The sequence below is a fragment of the Cydia strobilella genome, chromosome 26 (assembly GCF_947568885.1).
Source record: "Cydia strobilella chromosome 26, ilCydStro3.1, whole genome shotgun sequence".
In the NCBI taxonomy this organism is placed as follows: Eukaryota; Metazoa; Arthropoda; class Insecta; order Lepidoptera; family Tortricidae; genus Cydia; species Cydia strobilella.
Genome location: NC_086066.1, coordinates 6,384,208 through 6,407,958, shown reverse-complemented (window position 1 = coordinate 6,407,958; position 23,751 = coordinate 6,384,208). Strand labels below are relative to the sequence as shown.

At 40.7% G+C, this 23,751-nt stretch overlaps 2 protein-coding genes across 2 annotated transcripts; both read right to left on the bottom strand.

Moving 5' to 3' along the window:
• Window positions 1–1,784: 1,784 nt before the first annotated feature.
• On the bottom strand, window positions 1,785–11,533 carry LOC134752994 (collagen alpha-1(IV) chain-like). Its single transcript, XM_063688754.1, has 11 exons — window positions 11,528–11,533; window positions 10,975–11,082; window positions 10,053–10,169; window positions 9,361–9,450; window positions 9,042–9,122; window positions 8,783–8,863; window positions 8,524–8,604; window positions 7,391–7,974; window positions 7,008–7,105; window positions 6,507–6,686; window positions 1,785–3,274 (listed from the first exon to the last, which is right to left on the bottom strand). The coding sequence occupies exons 1-11, from the start codon at window positions 11,531–11,533 to the stop codon at window positions 1,785–1,787; spliced, it is 2,916 nt and encodes a 971-aa protein (XP_063544824.1).
• Window positions 11,534–12,591: 1,058 nt separating this feature from the next.
• Window positions 12,592–23,375, bottom strand: LOC134752993 (collagen alpha-3(IV) chain-like; the record flags this gene model as incomplete). Its single annotated transcript, XM_063688753.1, has 10 exons — window positions 12,592–12,680; window positions 12,967–13,123; window positions 13,612–13,728; window positions 14,461–14,541; window positions 15,636–15,770; window positions 16,289–16,405; window positions 16,662–16,675; window positions 17,318–17,515; window positions 22,514–22,648; window positions 23,267–23,375. Coding segments are annotated over 10 exons (1,152 nt in total), but the record flags the coding sequence as incomplete, so codon positions are not given.
• Between the last annotated feature and the right edge of the window lie 376 nt (window positions 23,376–23,751).

Genomic DNA, 23,751 nt, shown 5'->3' with positions numbered 1-23,751 from the left:
CGTCTTTTATCCTTTAAAACAAGCGGGGAAAAACGCATTTTATCCACTAGTGGGGAAAGTAATTTGACCTTGGATGGAGCGTGTTTAAGTCACAGTCCTAAAGTTTATGCTTATGTCATCCTAGTTCTGTGGTTTAAGTAGCTTTTGACAGATAACAAAACGTAAAACGCTCATAATAATGGTTCGTTCGATATTAATTATCATTAAATAAATGGTTTGAGAATTTAATAAAAAATACCAAATTTGGCTTTATTTAATGATTTTAAGTCATAAACCTTAAATTCCATAAGAAACATTTGTTTTTTTAAAGGATGTTGAATGTAATTCTGAACGCACAAGTTGAGTCGATGCAATTTCAAAACGCATCGTCAGAAATGTCAACATTGTCAACAAAATTTTTCTCACCGGCTCCGACACGTAAAAATGCACAACTTCCAGAGTTTTCTGTTATAATATCGTATTATCGTAAAAAAAAATAGTGATTCCAGTGACGAAGATGATCTAACGCCTGTGGATGTTGCACTTTCCTCGCTATAGTGAGGGGAAAAGTTTTGTGTTACACACGGGTGCAAATGTATTTTACTTCTTGTGTGTTGAAACACTCGCTACGCTCAGGATTCTATTTTAGAACCACTCGCTACGCTCGTGGTTCAACTATAGAATAATTTCGCTTGCTCGTGTATCAATTCCACACTCGCGGGTAAAATACAACTTTGCACCCTTGTATAACAAATAACTATTACATCTCGTGTTTTTGAGTCCCTCGCAAGAAAAACCAACTTTCCTCTCTTGTTGCACAAAAAACTATTCTATGCCGGGTACATTTTGTCAACTGTGTTTAATTAGGAAAATCTTAACAACCCTGTAAATATTTTTGTGTACCTACAATAAAAAAAAATTGAATTTAAAAAATTTTGAATTTTGATATATTTTTTTCCTTTCACGTAACCGAGTTACAACCTAGGAAAACTTCCTAACGATTACGAGAAAGTACTTTATATTCCTCGTAGGAGTCGTAGGTAACTGCTTGAAAGATAGATAGGTACCATACCCTTTAGGAACATAATGTTGAATTCTCATAATGTTGGATTCTCGAAATGTTGGATTCTCAAAATGTTGAATCTCGAAATGTTGAACTGTAAAAATGTCGAATGCTCGACTAGACGGAGCCCCGCTTTGCGGGGCTCCTATTTTTGGGCGGTTTGCCCTTCGGGCATCTGAAGCTGCCTAACGAACCTAACCTACCTAGCTATTGATTTAGTGTGATATCCGTGAAAACATTACACTGGGGAAAAAAACGTAGGTTGTAGGTTAGGTTTGTTAGGTAGCTTCAGATGCCCGAAGGGCAAATCGCCCAAAAATAGGAGTCCGTCCGTCTAGTTAAGTTGAGAATTCAATATTATGTTCCTAAAGAGATCACTCATAACCATGAGTGATCCCTTCATAAGAGTATTATTTATTCCTTACTGGATACTAGTTACGAACAATCATACAGGTATCAGAAAAGAAAAAAATGTATCACTTGGATACCAGTATTCTATGAGGATCATTTCTTCTTCTTAGGTAACTGGTTACCAAACCGGTTACATACGCGGCCGAAGGGATAAAAATTACTTTGACTGGGTACATGATCTACTTGTAGTGTGATAAAATAATATAATCTATTTAGGAACATATATAGCATTTATTTTTTTTACATTTTCACATTGCTCAATATAAATAAATATAATGTATGTACTGGCTTCTTATAAGCCACTAAAATAACCTCTTAAAAAAACCAGTATCTATTTAAAATGGACTCCGATCTGGCGGCGGACGTTCCGTGGGATATCTTCGATGCTGTCGTAGCATACACAGACCTTTCCATGGCCCGGCTTGCCTGGTCTACCTGGTTTTCCCGGAGTGCCAGGGCTTCCCGGAGTGCCTGGGGTTCCCGGAGTGCCTGGGGTTCCCGGAGTGCCTGGGGTTCCCGGAGTGCCTGGGGTTCCCGGAGTGCCTGGGGTTCCCGGAGTGCCTGGGCTACCCGGAGCGCCTGGGGTTTCCGGAGTGCCTGGGGTTTCCGGAGTGCTTGGGCTACCCGGAGTGCTTGGGGTTTCCGGAGTGCCTGGTATTCCCGGAGTGCCTGGGGTTCCCGGAGTGCCTGGGGTTCCCGGAGTGCCTGGGGTTCCCGGAGTGCCTGGGGTTTCCGGAGTGCTTGGGGTTTCCGGAGTGCCTGGGGTTTCCGGAGTGCCTGGGGTTTCCGGAGTGCCTGGGGTTCCCGGAGTGCCTGGGGTTTCCGGAGTGCCTGGGGTTTCGGGAGTGCCTGGGGTTCCCGGAGTGCCTGGGGTTCCCGGAGTGCCTGGGACTACCGGAGTGCCTGGGGTTCTCGGAGTGCCAGGGGTTTCCGGAGTGCCTGGAGTTTCGGGAGTGCCTGGGGTTCCCGGAGTGCCTGGGGTACCCGGAGTGCCTGGGGTTCCCGGAGTGCCTGGGGTTCCCGGAGTGCCTGGGCTACCCGGAGCGCCTGGGGTTTCTGGAGTGCCTGGGGTTTCCGGAGTGCCTGGGGTTTCCGGTGTGCCTGGGGTTCCCGGAGTGCCTGGGCTACCCGGAGTGCCTGCGGTTCCCGGAGTGCCTGGGGTTTCGGGAGTGCCTGGGGTTCCCGGCGTGCCTGGGGTTCCCGGAGTGCCTGGGGTTCCCGGAGTGCCTGGGGTTCCCGGAGTACCTGGGGTTTTCGGAGTGGCTGGGGTTTCCGGAGTGCCTGGGGTTTCCGGAGTGCCTGGGGTTTCGGGAGTGCCTGGGGTTCCCGGAGTGCCTGGGGTTTCCGGAGTGCCTGGGGTTTCCGGAGTGCCTGGGGTTTCCGGTGTGCCTGGGGTTCCCGGAGTGCCTGGGGTTCCTGGAGTGCCTGGGCCTACCGGAGTGCCTGGGCCTACCGGAGTGCCTGGGGTTCCCGGAGTGCCTGGGGTTCCCGGAGTGCCTGGGGTTCCCGGAGTGCTTGGGCTTCCTGGAATGCCTGGGCCTACCGGAGTGCCTGGGGTTCCCGGAGTGCCTGGGCTTCCCGGAATGCCTGGGCTACCCGGTGTGCCTGGGGTTCCCGGAATGCCTGGGGTTCCCGGAGTGCCTGGGGTTCCCGGAGTGCCTGGGCCTACTGGAGTGCCTGGGCTTCCTGGAGTGCCTGGGCATTCCGGAGTGCCGGGACTACCCGGAGTGCCTGGGGTTCCCGGAGTGCCTGGGGTTCCCGGAGTGCCTGGGGTTCCTGGAGTACCTGGGCTACCCGGAGCGCCTGGGTATCCTGGATGTCCTGATAAGTTTAACGAAGAGTGTTATTGCCGTTTTACATGTTCGCCTTCGGCTTTCATCGACATTTTTAGATAACGTCTTTTGGACAAGGTTCATGAGATCCATGAGGTGAGGTTTGTATTCTGTGAATCTTAAGTTATTCTGTCTGGGTATTACTATAATTTACGTGGAAAAAAGCAATTATTATAATTTACGTGGAGCAAACGAAGGTAATTTTGCCACCACCAAAACATGCTTTAACATATATATATACCCTGGCAAGCTAATTTGTAAGTGGATAAAAGCGTGAAATTCATTCTTTGTATGGGAGATTGAATATTCGCGCCTACATTTTTTTATTTGCCGCCTTTTTCTACTAACAAAGCTTTCTTGCCAGAGTACTTATATAGGTACGTCTACTATTTTTTTTCATCGAAAAAGGCGTTTTTAAAACAGTTGCTCAAAAAGTGCTACTTTACTTAGCTGTTTAGCGTGCGGAAAGTTGGTTTTCGCGAACTAGTGCTTTTTACTTTTCCAATTTCTGTAAATTTATTCTTGTTCCAATTCATGACTACTTATTGATGAGTGTTAATATTAGTTTCCTTTAAACGTCGTAATAAACATAAAAACCTACTGTTAATGTAAGAATACGAAAAATATACATATTTCATATTTTATTACTTACCTCTTCATCATTAGGTATCACGTCTATTTTTTTATATTGAATATTGAAAAACCGTTCTTAATAAGTTGTCTGAATGGAACGGAACGCCTGTCAAAGAAGAGGCGTTTTTTCTTTCTGCTTTAAGTTTCCAAAGGAAACATTCGATATTGTTTTTATAAATGTATAATACACAAATAATCGTAATTAACGATATTTGGGTAATAATAGTACAACGTTTTATATTTACAATTGTTTCTGTATTATAGAACATGCATTAAAAAAAAAACTTTCATTGAAGTGGGTTCTATAATAATAACACCCAGCTAAAAAAACACCTCTTCATAATGTCAATGTCAATGATGTCACAGAATTAATAATATAAATGTTTCGAATTCCTTACTTGTTGTTTTTCTTATTTTTTCGCAACTGCATTAAAAAACATCGTTCGACGTGCGGAAATGTCATTCTTCACTCGTCCCGAGTCTTGCCACGAGCCGTGCGCGCTATCTCGGTACTCGTGGAGTAATGACATACTTTCCGCACTAGCATCGAAATGTACTATTTTATTATTGCTATATCCGTTTTTGATGAGTAAATGTTAAACGTGCTTATGTATGACATGACACAAAAGTGTTGGATATGATATGTCACACTTTTGTGATAATTTTCTGTTAACAGTGTAATTATCCTATAGTAAAATGCGGATATGGCACATTTTTGAGAAATTTGTTTTTTCAAAAACAGATCAGTGTCAATTATAGCATATTTTTATTATTTTAGGAATCGTTAAAAAACGATATTGCTCAAAAATGGATATGGCACAAACGTATTCTCAGCCGACGGTAAGCTAAATTCCTGGTTGGCGATCCAACTTGATTTGTCTTAAGGGGCCCACTGACTATCAGTTCGCCGGACGATATCGGCCTGTCAGTTAGAACAAAAATTTGACAGTTCCGAACAACTGACAGGTCGATATCGTCCGGCGGACTGATAGTCAGTGGGCCTCTTTCATGTATATTCATGGTTATTTAGTTTCTTATTAAAATGGTTAGATTAAGAGTAAAATACTAATGCATGCTGTGTTCGCCTGTAATTGGTGGCGCAATCATAATTTAATAGTATGCAAGTGTGTTAATTTATAAGTTGTTGTTGCCACTGTTTTTGAACCTTAATAAAAAAAAAACGAGATTACACAAATCACCATGTGCCGCGACCGCGATTGTTATGAAATTTTGACAAAGTTAAGGCTAACAACAAGTTTGAGAACAAATCAAATTATTTTATTAAATATTTTGATTTGTGCTTTTTAAAGTAGTCACACTACTATATCCTGCTTCCTCGCGTTATCCCGGCATTTTACCACAGCTCCTGGGAGCCTGGGGTCCGCTTGACAACTAATCCTAAGAATCGACGTAGGCACTAGTTTTTACGAAAGCGACTGCCATCTGACCTTTCAACCCAGAGGGGGAACTAACTAGGCCTTGTTAGGATCAGTCCGGTTTCCTCACGATGTTTTCCTTCACCGAAAAGCGACTGGTAAATATCAAATGATATTTCGTACATAAGTTCCGAAAAACTCATTGGTACAAGCCGGGGTTTGAACCCCGCATGCATGCTGTGTTCGCCTGTAATTGGTGGCGCAATCATAATTTAATAGTATGCAAGTGTGTTAATTTATAAGTTGTTGTTGCCACTGTTTTTGAACCTTAATAAAAAAAAAACGAGATTACACAAATCACCATGTGCCGCGACCGCGATTGTTATGAAATTTTGACAAAGTTAAGGCTAACAACAAGTTTGAGAACAAATCAAATTATTTTATTAAATATTTTGATTTGTGCTTTTTAAAGTAGTCACACTACTATATCCTGCTTCCTCGCGTTATCCCGGCATTTTACCACGGCTCCTGGGAGCCTGGGGTCCGCTTGACAACTAATCCTAAGAATCGACGTAGGCACTAGTTTTTACGAAAGCGACTGCCATCTGACCTTTCAACCCAGAGGGGGAACTAACTAGGCCTTGTTAGGATCAGTCCGGTTTCCTCACGATGTTTTCCTTCACCGAAAAGCGACTGGTAAATATCAAATGATATTTCGTACATAAGTTCCGAAAAACTCATTGGTACAAGCCGGGGTTTGAACCCGCGACCTCCGGATTGAAAGTCGCACGCTCTTACCGCTAGGCCATCAGCGCTTCTTTCACACGTAGTCACACTACTATATATAAATTAAAAACTGTAATAGATGTCATATATTAAAGAAAAAGTGACGAAGCCCTCCAGTGGTGAAGGCCGGATTCGAACCGGCGTCTTTAGCTATCGCGGCTAACGCCATGAACCCCTAGGCCACCCCGCCACGGCGGTGCCCGTCCGAATTTCTCGACTATATGCCATCTTAGTAAGACTAGGCGTCTTTGACCAGCTCTAAGGGCAAGCAGTGCGCGCTTGCACATAAACGAACTCCTTACGGATTTACGAATTCGAACCCAGGACCATCGGCTTCACGGGCAGGGTCACTACCCACTAGGCCATAGTGGTCGTTAAATAAAATAAATAAATAATCCGTTTCCATAGTTTTATCACTTCTCTCACCTGGTTGTCCTGGAGCACCTGGGCCTTGTTGTGGGTTCTGCCCTGGAATGTTTGGTTGTGGGTTCTGCGGGTTTTCTGGGCTCTGCGGTTCTTGGGGCTTCTGCGGTTTTTGTGGGTTCTGCGGTTCTTGTGGCTTCTGTGGTTTTTGTGGGATCTGCGGTTCTTGTGGGCTCTGCGGTTCTTGTGGTTGTGGTGGGTACTGTCCTGGAGTGTGTGGTTTTCGGGGCTGTCCTCCTACTGGAGCACCTGGGCCTTGTTGTGGGTTCTGCCCTGGAATGTTTGGTTGTGGGTTCTGCGGGTTTTCTGGGCTCTGCGGTTCTTGGGGCTTCTGCGGTTTTTGTGGGGTCTGCGGTTCTTGTGGGCTCTGCGGTTCTTGTGGGTACTGTCCTGGAGTGTGTGGTTTTCTAGGCTGTCCTCCTACTGGAGCACCTGGGCCTTGTTGTGGGTTTTGCCCTGGAGTGTTTGGTTGTGGTTCTTGTGGGTTCTGCGGTTTTTCTGGGCTCTGCGGTTCTTGGGGCTTCTGCGGTTTTTGTGGGGTCTGCGGTTCTTGTGGGCTCTGTGGTTCTTGTGGGCTCTGCGGTTTTTGTGGTTCTTGTGGGTACTGTCCTGGAGTGTTTGGTTTTCCGGGCTGTCCTCCTACTGGAGCACCTGGGCCTTGTTGTGGGTTCTGCCCTGGAGTGTTTGGTTGCGGTTTTTGTGGTTTCTGCGGTTTTTGTGGGTTCTGCGGTTCTTGTGGCTTCTGTGGTTTTTGTGGGCTCTGCGGTTCTTGTGGGCTCTGCGGTTCTTGTGGTTGTTGTGGGTAATGTCCTGGCGTGTGTGGTTTTCCGGGCTGTCCACCTACTGGAGCACCTGGGCCTTGTTGTGGGTTCTGCCCTGGAGTGTTTGGTTGTGGTTTTTGTGGGTTCTGCGGTTCTTGTGGCTTCTGTGGTTTTTGTGGGCTCTGCGGTTCTTGTGGGCTCTGCGGTTCTTGTGGGCTCTGCGGTTCTTGTGGGCTCTGCGGTTCTTGTGGGCTCTGCGGTTCTTGTGGTTGTGGTGGGTACTGTCCTGGAGTGTGTGGTTTTCGGGGCTGTCCTCCTACTGGAGCACCTGGGCCTTGTTGTGGGTTCTGCCCTGGAGTGTTTGGTTGTGGTTTTTGTGGTTTCTGCGGTTTTTGTGGGTTCTGCGGTTCTTGTGGCTTCTGTGGTTTTTGTGGGCTCTGCGGTTCTTGTGGACTCTGCGGTTCTTGTGGTTGTGGTGGGTACTGTCCTGGAGTGTGTGGTTTTCGGGGCTGTCCTCCTACTGGAGCACCTGGGCCTTGTTGTGGGTTCTGCCCTGGAGTGTTTGGTTGTGGTTTTTGTGGTTTCTGCGGTTTTTGTGGGTTCTGCGGTTCTTGTGGTTTTTGTGGGCTCTGCGGTTCTTGTGGGCTCTGCGGTTCTTGTGGTTTCTGTGGTTTTTGTGGGCTCTGCGGTTCTTGTGGTTGTGGTGGGTACTGTCCTGGAATGTGTGGTTTTCCGGGTTGTCCTCCTACCGGAGAGCCTCCTGGTTGTCTTCCGTGGTTTCCTGAATGGTATGCATAGAAAGAAAATAAACAGAACAGCCTTTTTCAATGTATTACATCTACACTATGATATTTTTTAGATGATAGAGAAAAAAACTGGCCAAGTGCGAGTCGGACTCGCCCACCAAGTGTTCCGTACAAATTTAAATTTTATTTTATTTTAATTATTTATACAAATTCATAGTGTTCTGATTTTTCTCGGTACTTGTAGGGTAAGACGATATTACTTGCCTTTCAAAGTTCTAGGTCAACAGGAATTACCCTATACATTTTGATTCCCTTGAGAGTGCCGAAATATATTCTGACAAGCCAATTTTGTCAGTGGTAAAAAAGCGTGAAATTCAAAATTGTATGGGAGATTGATCCTTTGCGCCTACATTTTTTAATTTGCCGCCTTTTTCTACTGACAAAGCTTTCTTGCCAAAGTGCTTATATAGGTAAGACTACTATTTTTTTCATCGAAACTATCGGCATTCTTACCTGGGTGACCTGGTTCTCCTGGAGTGCCTGGGCTTCCCGGAGTACCTGGGCTTCCCGGAGTGCCTGGGTGTCCTGGATGTCCTGATAAGTTTAACGAATATTGTTATTGCCGTTTTACATGTTCGCCTTCGGCTTTCATCGACATTCTTTGATGACGTCTTTTGGACAAGGTGCATAAGATCCATACTGACAAAGCTTTCTTGCCAGAGTACTTATATACGTCTACTATTTTTTTCATCGACACTATCGGCATTCTTACCTGGGTGACCTGGTTCTCCTGAAGTGCCTGGGCTTCCCGGAGTGCCTGGGGTTCCCGGAGTGCCTGGGTGTCCTGGATATCCTGATAAGTTTAACGAAGACTGTTATTGCCGTTTTACATGTTCGCCTTCGGCTTTCATCGACATTTTTTGATGACGTCTTTTGGACAAGGTGCATGAGATCCATACTGACAAAGCTTTCTTGCCAGAGTACTTATATATGTCTACTATTTTTTTCATCGAAACTATCGGCATTCTTACCTGGGTGACCTGGTTCTCCTGGATTGCCTGGGCTACCCGGAGTGCCTGGGCTTCCCGGACCGCTTGGGTGTCCTGGATATCCTGATAAGTTTAACGAACATTGTTATTGCCGTGCCGTTTTACATGTTCGCCCTCGGCTTTCATTGACATTTTTTGATGACGTCTTTTGGACAAGTTTCTTTAGAAATTTGTATGGGAGATTGATCCTGCGCGCCTACATTTTTAATTTGCCGCCTTTTTTTACTTCAAAGCGTTCTTGCCAGAGTACTTATATAGGTACGTCAACTATTTTTTTCATCGAAACTATCGGCATTCTTACCTGGGTGACCTGGTTCTCCTGGAGCGCCTGGGCTACCCGGAGTGCCTGGGCTACCCGGAGTGCCTGGGCTTCCCGGAGTGCCTGGGTGTCCTGAATGTCATGATAAGTTTAACGAAGATTGTTATTGCCGTTTTACATGTTCGCCTTCGGATTTTGGACAAGGTTCATGAAATCCATGAGGTGAGGTTTGTATGTTGTGAATGATGTGAATCTAAAGTAATTCGGTCTGTTTCTACCTATTTCTTTATTTTACTTGAAAAAGTGGAAATCATTAACACTCATTTTTTGTTTGCTTTCTAATGTAATATTCGTAACAATAAAGCATCTGACACATTTCGAATTGTATTTTTTTAACGTAAGCTAAATTCCTAGTTAGCGATCCAACTTGATTTGTCTTAATGTATATTCATGGTTACTTAGTTGTTTTTTGGTATTGGTCACTTAAAAAAATTCGAAATAACAAATCATCATGAGAAACAAATTTTGTTATTGCCGTTTGACACAGGCTTTCATCGACATTTTTGATTACATCTTTTGGTCAAGTTTCAAAATTCAAAATTTGTATGGGAGATTGATGCTGTGCGCCTACATTTTTTTATTTGCCGCCTTTTTCTACTAACAAAGCTTTCTTGCCAGAGTACTTATATCGTTACGTCTACTATTTTTTTCATCGAAACTGTCAGCATTCTTACCTGGGTGACCTGGTTCTCCTGGAGTGCCTGGGCTTCCCGGAGTGCCTGGATAGCCTGGTTGTCCTGGTTCACCTGGCTCGCCTGGTTGTTCTGGAGTACCGGGGCCTCCTGGGTGTCCTGGATATCCAGATAAGTTTAACAAATTTTGTTATTACCGTTTTATCAACATTTTTGATTACATCTATTTTAGTCAAGTTTCATGATATCCATGGAGTGAGGTGAGGATTCTATGAATATTATGTTATTTTGTCTGGGTATTTCTATAATTTACGTGAAAAAAGGAAATTCTAAACAATAATTTTTGTTTGCATAATAGGGAATGTCGATTGTCATATCCGGTACAAAGTAGGTATGTGACACATTTTCAATAATAATAATTATGATTTACTTAATTAATTTAATTTTAATGTTAATTTTAACTTAGCTATAATTTTATAATTTTATTATTTAATGTAATGTCCCAATGTAATGTGATATGATCCTAAGTTGGTCGAAATAAATGATTTTATTTATTTATTTATAAGTTTTAAATAACAGTTTCGCGGACGGTTAGTGACGTCATGTGTCATAGGCCATAGGAAACAAATGACTATGCGAATGCTATAGCATTCGTGTTTACATAAGTAATTGGATTTGTGTTTCATATTTCATCTCGATACATATTTACAATTCTGCACTGACTACAAGTTTGTTTGACCCAGTGGTGGATTGGAAGAGAATGCTTTAAGGCATTAAGTCCGCCATTTGTACAATTTTATAACGTGCAATAAAGTTTAAATAAAATAAAATAAATAAGTAATCCGTTTCCATAGCTTTAGACCTTGTCTCTCACCTGGAGCACCTGGGCCTCCTGGATGTCCTGGAGCACCTGGGCCTCCTGGATGACCTAGAGCATCTGGGCTTCCTGGTTGGCCTGGAGCACCTGAGCCTCCTGGTTGTCCTGGAGTGCTTGGTATTCCTCCGTGGTGTCTTGGTTTCCCTGGTTTTCCTCCGTGGTGTCTTGGTTTCCCTGGTTTTCCTCCGTGGTGTCCTGAATGTAATGCGTACAAGGAAAATAATGATAACAGCCTTTTCAATGTATTACTACTATTACATCTACACTATGATATTTTTTAGATCATAGCTACAGTGAAGAACATATTATTTTCCACTACAGAGGCTGGGAATGGGATTTGTGTTTCACACACATATATATATACATGTATATATATGTCGGAGCGTGACTCCAGAAGGACACATTGCAGCGTTACATTTCAGTTTTAGACGCCTGTATACAATCGATTAGCAAAGTTTTGCTATGTATTACTTAGTTGATAATGTAATTTATCGAGTTACGTAGAGAGTAACGCCATCTATTGGCATTCTTGTTGAAATAAGATTAGGTACAGGCTTCGGAACGACAAGTGGTTTAGCTTGCGTGAAGTTAGGTACGAGTTGGCAGTTTTGTTGGTAACTGGTCAGGCAAGTTGGCCTACATTCATTTTGGTTGGAGCGATTAGGCTCCGCCGCTCCGCGGCATTCATTTCAAGATTCTCGATCGGACCGTGCTAGATATCGGACGTTAGCCAGCCTCTTGCCTAAACTCACCGCGTTCCTGAAAGCTTATACCTGAAGGATTATTCTGAAAGCTTATAGATTCCAACATTATTTAATCATTTAGCTAAGTGTTTTATCCCGAGTGTTAATTTGATTTCTTATGAGTCATTAGAGGTTTACTATTGTAAAAATTTGAAAATAAGTGTTGTTTTGAAAAGATGTGTCCCGCCGAGTTTGTTGCCGGTCCCATATAGGGTTAAATCTTCTCGGGTCAAGAGGTGTACGGTTGGAACCGGAATAGCTTTGTTTGACGTTCATAATCGCATTGTAATATGCCTACCTACTTAAATAAAGATTTGAACGTTACAAGTGATTTTGTTATTTCAAATTAAATTGTCTTTCATTGCAAGCGTGACTAGTTATTTTTATTATTTAGTACGAAAGTATAGTAGGCACTAGGTTGACGAGTCCGTAGTATTATTTCAAACACTGGTAGCAGTGGTAGCATACTATTTAGCTGTGTAGGCATACATCGATGTACTGCGCCCACTACTGCCACCGCTATAGGCCACCACACGCCCCCATCTACGACATATATATATATTCCTGTAATCTCACTTTTTTGTGTGGCAATAAACGTCTTTTGGATAAGGTTCATGAGATTCATGAGGTGAGGTTTGTATGTTGTGAATCTAAAGTTATTCTGTCTGTTTCTACCTATTACTTCATTTTGAAGAAGTGGAAATCATTAACACTCCTTTTTTGTTTGCTTTCTAATGTAATATTCGTAACAATAAAGCATATGTGACACATTTCCAATTGTATTTTTTTAACGTAAGTTAAATTCCTATTTAGCGATCCAACTTGATTTGTCTTAATGTATATTCATGGTTACTTATTTGTTTTTGGTATTGGTCACTTTAAAAAAATCGAAATAACAAATCATCATGAGAAACAAATTTTGTTATTGCTGTTGGACACAGGCTTTTATCGACATTTTTGATTACATCTTTTGGTCAAGTTTCATGAGATCCATGAAGTGAGGTTTGTATTCTGTGAATCTTAAGTTATTCTGTCTGGGTATTTCTATAACTTACGTGGAAAAAAGCAATTATTATAATTTACGTGGAGCAAACGAAGGTAATGTTGCCACCACCAAAACATGCTTTAACATTGCCATTAAAAAAAAAAATATGTACCCTGGCAAGTTCATTTTGTCGGTGGGAAAAAGCCTGAAATTCAAAATTTGTATGGGAGATTGATCATGCGCGCCTACATTTTTTAATTTGCCGCCTTTTCTACTGACAAAGCTTTCTTGCCAGAGTACTTATATAGGTATGACTACTATTTTTTTCATCGAAACTATCGGCATTCTTACCTGGGTGACCTGGTTCTCCTGGAGTGCCTGGGCTTCCCGGAGTGCCTGGGCTACCCGGAGTGCCTGGGCTACCCGGAGTGCCTGGGCTACCCGGAGTGCCTGGGCTACCCGGAGTGCCTGGGCTTCCCGGAGTGCCTGGGTGTCCTGGATGTCCTGATAAGTTTAACGAAGATTGTTATTGCCGTTTTACATGTTCGCCTTCGGCTTTCATCGATATTATTTGATGACGTCTTTTGGACAAGGTTCATGAGATCCATGAGTTCAGGTTTGTATGTTGTGAATGATGTGAATCTAAAGTTATTCTGTCTGTTTCTACGTCTTTCCTTATTTTACTTGAAAAAGTGGAAATCATTAACACTCATTTTTACTTAGTTGTTTTTTAGTATTGGTCACTTAAAAAAATTCGAAATAACAAATCATCATGAGAAACAAATCTTGTTATTGCCGTTTGACACAGACTTTTATCGACATTTTTGATTACATCTTTTGGTCAAGTTTCAAAATTCAAAATTTGTATGGGAGATTGATGCTGCGCGCCTACATTTTTTTAATTTGCAGCCTTTTTCTACTGACAAAGCTTTCTTGCCAGAGTACTTATATCGGTACGTCTACTATTTTTTTCATCGAAACTGTCAGCATTCTTACCTGGGTGACCTGGTTCTCCTGGAGTGCCTGGGCTTCCCGGAGTGCCTGGATAGCCTGGTTGTCCTGGTTCACATGGCTCGTCTGGTTGCTCTGGAGTACCGGGGCCTCCTGGGTGTCCTGGATATCCAGATAAGTTTAACAATTTTTTTTATTACCGTTTTATCAACATTTTTGATTACATCTATTTTGGTCAAGTTTCATGATATCCATAGAGTGAGGTGAGGATTCTATGAATATTATGTTATTTTGTCTGGGGATCATTTACGTGAAAAAAGTTAATTCTAAACAATAATTTTTGTTTGCATTCTAATGTATGTACTAATAGGAAATGTCGATTGTCATATACGTTACAAAGTAGGTATGTGACACATTTTCAATTGTATTTTTTAACTGACTGAAAAAAAAACATATATTTACCTCTATCAAAATTACAATGTGCAAAACTACCCACATATAAAAATAATGAATCAAAAACTATAAGTTTTAAGGCTAGTTATACATGCAAAATAACAGTTTCGCGGACGGTTAGTGACGTCATGTGTCATAGGCCAAAGGAACCAAATGACTATGCGAATGCTATAGCATTCGTGTCTGCGAATGTATTAACCTTATGGTTTATTGTTTACATAAGTAACTGGATTTGTGTTTCATATTTAATCTCGATACATATTTACAATTCTGCACTGACTACAAGTTTGTTTGACCCAGTGGTGGATTGGAAGAGAATGCTTTAAGGCATTAAGTCCGCCATTTGTACAATTTTATAACGTGCAATAAAGTTTAAATAAAATAAAATAAATAAGTAATCCGTTTCCATAGCTTTATTTCATTTTAGACCTTGTCTCTCACCTGGAGCACCTGGGCCTCCTGGATGTCCTGGAGCACCTGGGCCTCCTGGATGTCCTGGAGCACCTGGGCCTCCTGGATGACCTAGAGCATCTGGGCTTCCTGGTTGGCCTGGAGCACCTGAGTCTCCTGGTTGTCCTAGAGTGCTTGGTATTACTCCGTGGTGTCTTGGTTTCCCTGGTTTTCCTCCGTGGTGTCTTGGTTTCCCTGGTTTTCCTCCGTGGTGTCCTGAATGTAATGCGTACAAGGAAAAGAATGATAACAGCCTTTTTCAATGTACCTATATTACTACTATTACATCTACACTATGATATTTTTTAGATCATAGCTACAGTGAATAACATATTATTTTCCACTACAGAGGCTGGGAATGGGATTTGTGTTTCACATATATATATATATTCCTGTAATCTCACTTTTTTGTGTGGCAATAAACGTCTTTTGGATAAGGTTCATGAGATTCATGAGGTGAGGTTTGTATGTTGTGAATCTAAAGTTATTCTGTCTGTTTCTACCTATTACTTCATTTTGAAAAAGTGGAAATCATTAACACTCCTTTTTTGTTTGCTTTCTAATGTAACATTCGTAACAATAAAGCATATGTGACACATTTCCAATTGTATTTTTTTAACGTAAGTTAAATTCCTAGTTAGCGATCCAACTTGATTTGTCTTAATGTATATTCATGGTTACTTATTTGTTTTTGGTATTGGTCACTTTAAAAAAATCGAAATAAAAAATCATCATGAGAAACAAATTTTGTTATTGCCGTTGGACACAGGCTTTCATCGACATTTTTGATTACATCTTTTGGTCAAGTTTCATGAGATCCATGAAGTGAGGTTTGTATTCTGTGAATCTTAAGTTATTATGTCTGGGTATTTCTATAACTTACGTGGAAAAAAGCAATTATTATAATTTACGTGGAGCAAACGAAGGTAATGTTGCCACCACCAAAACATGCTTTAACATTGCCATTAAAAAAAAATGTACCTTGGCAAGTTAATTTTGTCGGTGGGAAAAAGCCTGAAATTCAAAATTTGTATGGGAGATTGATCATGCGCGCCTACATTTTTTAATTTGCCGCCTTTTCTACTGACAAAGCTTTCTTGCCAGAGTACTTATACCTATATAGGTATGTCTACTATTTTTTTCATCGAAACTATCGGCATTCTTACCTGGGTGACCTGGTTCTCCTGGAGTGCCTGGGCTTCCCGGAGTGCCTGGGCTACCCGGAGTGCCTGGGCTACCCGGAGTGCCTGGGCTTCCCGGAGTGCCTGGGCTTCCTGGAGTGCCTGGGTGTCCTGGATGTCCTGATAAGTTTAACGAAGATTGTTATTGCCGCTTTACATGTTCGCCTTCGGCTTTTATCGACATTATTTGATGACGTCTTTTGGACAAGGTTCATGAGATCCATGAGTTGAGGTTTGTATGTTGTGAATGATGTGAATCTAAAGTTATTCTGTCTGTTTCTACGTCTTTCCTTATTTTACTTGAAAAAGTGGAAATCATTAACACTCATTTTTTGTTTTCTTAATGTATATTCATGGTTACTTAGTTGTTTTTTAGTATTGGTCACTTAAAAAAATTCGAAATAACAAATCATCATGAGAAACAAATTTTGTTATTGCCGTTTGACACAGGCTTTTATCGACATTTTTGAATACATCTTTTGGTCAAGTTTCAAAATTCAAAATTTGTATGGGAGATTGATGCTGCGCGCCTACATTTTTTTAATTTGCAGCCTTTTTCTACTGACAAAGCTTTCTTGCCAGAGTACTTATATAGGTACGTCTATTATTTTTTTCATCGAAACTATCGGCATTCTTACCTGGGTGACCTGGTTCTCCTGGAGTGCCTGGGCTTCCCGGAGTGCCTGGATAGCCTGGTTGTCCTGGTTCACCTGGCTCGCCTGGTTGTTCTGGAGTACCGGGGCCTCCTGGGTGTCCTGGATATCCAGATAAGTTTAACAATTTTTTTTATTACCGTTTTATCAACATTTTTGATTACATCTATTTTGGTCAAGTTTCATGATATCCATGGAGTGAGGTGAGGATTCTATGAATATTATGTTATTTTGTCTGGGTATTTCTATCATTTACGTGAAAAAAGTTAATTATAAACAATAATTTTTGGTTGCATTCTAATGTATGTACTAATGGGGATGAATGTTGCTCACGTCCGCAGGAAGCACCTATCAATACCCTGCACGTGTCCCCTGGGTGGTGCTAAACGAGCGACAACCACAAAGGCGAAATAGGCGAAATCAGTATCTGCTCATACTGTACATAATTTTTGCCTATGTGACTATATCGCCATACGATTAAATTAAATAGGAAATGTCGATTGTCATATCCGTTACAAAGTAGGTATGTGACACATTTTCAATTGTATTTTTTACCTGACTGAAAAAAAAACATATATTTAACTCTATCAAAATTACAATGTGCAAAACTACCCACATATAAAAATAATGAATCAAAAACTATAAGTTTTAAGGCTAGTTATACATGCAAAATAACAGTTTCGCGGACGGTTAGTGACGTCATGTGTCATAGGCCAATGGAAACAAATGACTATGCGAATGCTATAGCATTCGTGTCTGCGAATGTATTAACCTTATGGTTTATTGTTTACATAAGTAACTGGATTTGTGTTTCATATTTCATCTCGATACATATTTACAATTCTGCACTGACTACAAGTTTGTTTGACCCAGTGGTGGATTGGAAGAGAATGCTTTAAGGCATAAAGTCCGCCATTTGTACAATTTTATAACGTGCAATAAAGTTTAAATGAAATAAAATAAATAAGTAATCCGTTTCCATAGCTTTATTTCATTTTAGACCTTGTCTCTCACCTGGAGCACCTGGGCCTCCTGGATGTCCTGGAGCACCTGGGCCTCCTGGATGACCTAGAGCATCTGGGCTTCCTGGTTGGCCTGGAGCACCTGAGTCTCCTGGTTGTCCTAGAGTGCTTGGTATTACTCCGTGGTGTCTTGGTTTCCCTGGTTTTCCTCCGTGGTGTCTTGGTTTCCCTGGTTTTCCTCCGTGGTGTCCTGAATGTAATGCGTACAAGGAAAAGAATGATAACAGCCTTTTTCAATGTATTACTACTATTACATCTACACTATGATATTTTTTAGATCATAGCTACAGTGAATAACATATTATTTTCCACTACAGCGGCTGGGAATGGGATTTGTGTTTCACATATATATATATATATATATATATTCCTGTAATCTCACTTTTTTGTGTGGCAATAAACGTCTTTTGGATAAGGTTCATGAGATTCATGAGGTGAGGTTTGTATGTTGTGAATCTAAAGTTATTCTGTCTGTTTCTACCTATTACTTCACTTTGAAGAAGTGGAAATCATTAACACTCCTTTTTTGTTTGCTTTCTAATGTAATATTCGTAACAATAAAGCATATGTGACACATTTCCAATTGTATTTTTTTAACGTAAGTTAAATTCCTAGTTAGCGATCCAACTTGATTTGTCTTAATGTATATTCATGGTTACTTATTTGTTTTTAGTATTGGTCACTTGTAGCCGTAAAGGCTACTTTTGTATAACTATATTTTGAAAACCCATAGTAACCCAGGTAAATTAAATCCTGCGTCACGGCTTCCACCAAAATGTCACCCCCCCAACTATTACTATAAGACTACTCTTATGCTAAATCTTATGCTAACCACCTCTTAAGAATTTACCCCTAAAATTTGGCCATGTGATCGTCTAGATAGTAGTTAGAACCCCTCGAAGTGTACCGCGGAACCCTAGATTCTTTAATGAGTATCGACTAAATTTTGGACTCTGGTATTATTCTATTATTACCTATATTTTAAGAAATAAATATTTATGGTACTGAAGATATATTATTATGAAACTAAAGAATAATTCAAAGAATATTTTAATAGTTACAGTAGTAGAAATAGTAGTTTGTGTAGCTTGGGAGGAAATTGACATATTTACGGTGAGGCCGCACATCGAATCCTGAATGAAGCAAATGATTCCATAATTGAAAACTGAGCGTAGCGAAGCATTCTAAAATAGTATTCCGAGCGTAGTGATGAAATTAATATTACAATTTTGTTAAATCTATTTGTGTAATGTAAATGCTGTTAAAGGCTTACTACATATAACGTTATTTAGGTAATTGCAGCATATATGGTTAATATGAGGTTAAAATTGTTGTTAGTAAAATGAGTTTAAAAATGTTTTTGGTGAAGTCCCGCTACGCCTATTAAGCCTTCGGGATAACATACGAAGCAGCACTCCCAGGATAAGCCCATTTACACCCTAGCTTTTTAGGAAAAGTTATAATTATACTATCACCTTCTAAACGATGTGTGAGTTCACACGTACTGCTTCGCATGCTCGATGCGGGTCAGAAGGCCTTATCCCGTTTTAAAACATCATTCGGGTCACCTATCCTAACATTGTAGCCAGACGGGCTAAGACCAACGCTTCGCAACCTAAGCATTCCTAGATGATCTGATGAAAGAAGCGCCAAGTATCATCAGTCAATCAAAATTACTTCTTTTTTATGTTCAAAAGCTAGGGATACTAATCCCTTTTCCCAATTTCCAGAACTAAAAGTATAGACTAAATTTCTAATCTTTTAGATGTATAAACGAAGCACCAATGTTATTTGCCATATTTTATGAGACTGAAATATCAAGTTGAGCATTATTCCACTCAAATTCCCATTGGACTGCTCTTGCCTGCCAAGGGGTCCCTAAAACAAACCATTCTTCTATCCCAGAACGATCTGTATGCCTAAACCCATCTTGATATTTTAAGAATTTATTTTGTAAATACCTTAGAAACCTGATTGCAAAATTCAGTACCTCGTCTTTACTCCAAAAACCAGAAATTTAATAGATAAAAATAAATATTTCATAGGAATTTAATTTATTTTCCCCAGATAAATTAAAAGTTAGAAAGATTTAGGCAAAAGAATCCTTTACCTTTTAAATACACATATTTTAGGTTAATGAAGCCATATTTTTAAGTCTTTAAAAGAAGAATTTATATCAACCATATCAGAGTCTTAGACCAATCATAAAAGAGACCCTACACACAAATACCTACAGACAAATAGTGTATGACTCTACCCTATTTATAGTCCTACCCTCTGGCCCTACTCTATGTACACCCAAAGCACAGATCGCACTTACCATTGACCTAGTGCCTTGGAATATACACAAGTGTATCCCTACTAGAAGCTGGAAAGTTCGGTAGACCAAACCGAGATTAGCAAAACTAATGGTCCGTATATTTGACTCCCCCTCCTATGCTCGCAAGCCAAAGAATTAGGAGGTAAGTCGCCCTATTCCGTGTCTATCAGTGGATCGGAACCCTTTGCACACATCAGCACCAACCACATGAGAAGTCCTGCCGCAACTAAGACTAAGTATATAATAATAATCACGACAGAATCCTTCCCCGCAATCAGCACTAGCATGCGCCAGAGCACCGAAATATATAAATATATTTAATAGGGGACCAGATCCCAATTACTGCCGACTTTAGTGAGCTCAGATTACTCCGAATGGCACGCACGTGATGCCCTCACTTCCATCTAACAGCTGGGCTTTGAGACCTGGGAGATAGTTCATCTCTTATGTTGGTAAAGAAGAGATGCCAGGCCCTCTCAAGCCTGGAACTAAAAGACTCCTAACCACCCATCACCTTTAACACCGCCAGGCGTGATGAATGTTTAGTTGGACAAACTGTCAGTCCAAGCAATGATCTGGCTTCAAAAATAGCAAAAGACCCCATAGAAAAGACACTAAAATAACTAAGAGTAATTTTACTAGTATAATTTCTCACAAAACAAACAAACTAAATAAAGAAGTGAAATTCCCTTAGACACCATTATCCAAGCTTAACATTACGAAAATTACTTCTCGCAAAATTAAACCTAGACACAATTCCAAGTACCTGCTATGCAACGATATTGTCCCTGCATAACGTGGCGGCACTTAGAACAATACAGTGTAGAAAATTTCACTTCACGGCACTCAACACTACACACAACACATCAGTAAAGAATCTCCACTATAGTCCAAGTTTAGCGTTACGACGATATTGTCCCCGTAAAACCAAACACAGACCAATTCCAAGTCCTTGCTATGCAACGATATTGTCCCTGCATAACGTGGCGGCACTCGGAACAACTCAGTATCGAAAACTTTACAATAAAATAAACCCCATACATAGCAGCAAAGAATCTCCACAATAGTCTAGGTTCAGCGTTACGACGATATTGTCCCCGTAAAACCAAACGCAGACACAAATTCTAAGTTTAAATTTACCAAGATAATTCCAAGTAAAAACAAACACAGAAAAAGTAGCAGAGAAACTTCGCTTACCAGTACGAAAATTACGCCCAAAAGCCAGAGTCACGACTAGTCCGATGGTTGAAGAATGAATGAATCCCCCCGTGCCCGCTCCAGCTATTTATACCCGAATTACTGGCGACTTACCGGCGACATAATGACGACATAACGGCGACTTAATAGCGACAGGCGACTTAACGGCGACTGGCGACATAACAGCGACATAATAGCGACATAACGGCGACATACTGGCGACTTATTAAGATAAACGTTATCCAAAAAGTACCAGGATACCAGAACCGAGAAAGAGGTTGTTCGCCCCATGGCACGTAACGATGCTCGACTCAAGGAGAACGTCATATGTCCAATTGCGCTTACTAAACCTTATGGCCTATACATTAATGTTTACTATCACTAAATGTCGATTCCACCGATATCTATCCCTTTCACGCATGCGGTGATTGAAAAGGACCGAGACATTTACAACGACATCCACATTTCACGCACACATAGATAGCGGTTCAGTTTGAGAAGCCCGAACAAATAATAACAGAAGGAGCGTTCTGAAATCCATTACGTATGAATCTGACGTATTATTTTACTTTGACATTTTTAGTTTATTTCCGAATTCTTCGCTCACTTCGACGTGTTTTACGTTTATTAATAACAAATATGTTTAAAACAAATTCCGGAAATTAAGATTTAACTATCTTTTACACGTAAGTTTTACGATCAGAATGTAGTATCCAAAACGTTATTGCATGTCATATTGTACCAGGAGCAAAAAAAGGGTTAATTTAACGAGAACACTAGTGTTAAATAGTAAAGCATGAAATTAAGTGCTTCAAGTTTCATCTGTCAGAATATTTAGTGGAATTATGAATGAAATATGCGACTGAAGAGGATTTCAGTATTACAAAGGTATATTTTCCCATCTTCTATGTTTTTGTAATGAAAAATGAGCTTAATACTAGGCTATAGGGATACGACCAGTCACAACTTTAAAAAAATCGAAATAACAAATCATCATGAGAAACAAATTTTGTTATTGCCGTTGGACACAGGCTTTCATCGACATTTTTGATTACATCTTTTGGTCAAGTTTCATGAGATCCATGAAGTGAGGTTTGTATTCTGTGAATCTTAAGTTATTATGTCTGGGTACTTCTATAATTTACGTGGAGCAAACGAAGGTAATGTTGCCACCACCAAAACATGCTTTAACATTGCCATAAAAATATATATATATATATATTGTGTGTGCGTGTTCATATATATATGAACACGCACACACAATCACTCAAAACATACACGTACACATGTTATGCAAGCCATATCTAGTTTGTATAAAATGCTTTTTTAATCCCTTCTTTTTTTGTGTTTCCACTTAGTTATTGCATGTTAATTGTACTTTTGTGGACATCTGTTATTGGCTATGTTTTCTGTTCACTATGATTTGTATTACTTTTTGTATTGCTGTTGATGCCCCAAATAAATAAAATAAAATAAATAAATAAAATATACCCTGGCAAGTTAATTTTGTCGGTGGAAAAAAACGTGTAATTCAAAATTTGTATGGGAGATCGATCCTGCGCGCCTACATTTTTTAATTTGCCGCCTTTTTCTACTGACAAGGCTTTCTTATCAGAGTACTTATATAGGTATGTCTACTATTTTTTTCATCGAAACTATCGGCATTCTTACCTGGGTGACCTGGTTCTCCTGGAGTGCCTGGGCTACCCGGAGTGCCTGGGCTACCCGGAGTGCCTGGGCTTCCCGGAGTGCCTGGGCTTCCCGGAGTGCCTGGGCTTCCCGGAGTGCCTGGGTATCCTGGATGTCCTAAAAAGTTTAACGTAGATTTTTATTGCCGTTTTCATGTTCGCTTTCGGCTTTCATCGACATTATTTGATGATGTCTTTTGGACAAGGTTCATGAGATCCATGAGTTGAGGTTTGTATGTTGTGAATGATGTGAATCTAAAGTTATTCTGTCTGTTTCTACCTATTTCCTTATTTTACTTGAAAAAGTGGAAATCATTAACACTCATTGTTTGTTTTCTTTCTAAGGTAATATTCGTAACAATAAAGCATGTGACACATTTTGAATTGTATTTTTTTAACGTAAGCTAAATTCCTAGTTGACGATCCAACTTAATTTGTCTTAATGTATATTCATGGTTACTTAGTTGTTTTTTGGTATTGGTCACTTAAAAAAATTCGAAAAAACAAATCATCATGAGAAACAAATTTTGTTATTGCCGTTTGACACAGGCTTTTATCGACATTTTTGATTACATCTTTTGGTCAAGTTTCAAAATTCAAAATTTGTATGGGAGATTGATGCTGCGCGCCAAAATTTTTTTAATTTGCAGCCTTTTTCTACTGACAAAGCTTTCTTGCCAGAGTACTTATATCGGTACGTCTACTATTTTTTCATCGAAACTGTCAGCATTCTTACCTGGGTGACCTGGTTCTCCTGGAATGCCTGGGCTTCCCGGAGTGCCTGGATAGCCTGGTTGTCCTGGTTCACCTGGCTCGCCTGGTTGTTCTGGGGTACCGGGGCCTCCTGGGTGTCCTGGATATCCAGATCAGTTTAACAAATTTAAAAAATATGTACCCTGGCAAGTTAACTTTGTCGGTGGGAAAAAGCCAGAAATTCAAAATTTGTATGGGAGATTGATCATGCGCGCCTACTTTTTTGAATTTGCCGCCTTTTCTACTGACAAAGCTTTCTTGCCAGAGTACTTATATAGGTATGTCTACTATTTTTTTCATCGAAACTATCGGCATTCTTACCTGGGTGACCTGATTCTCCTGGAGTGCCTGGGCTACCCGGAGTGCCTGGGCTACCCGGAGTGCCTGGGCTACCCGGAGTGCCTGGGCTTCCCGGGCTGCCTGGGCTTCCTGGAGTGCCTGGGTGTCCTGGATATCCTGATAAGTTTA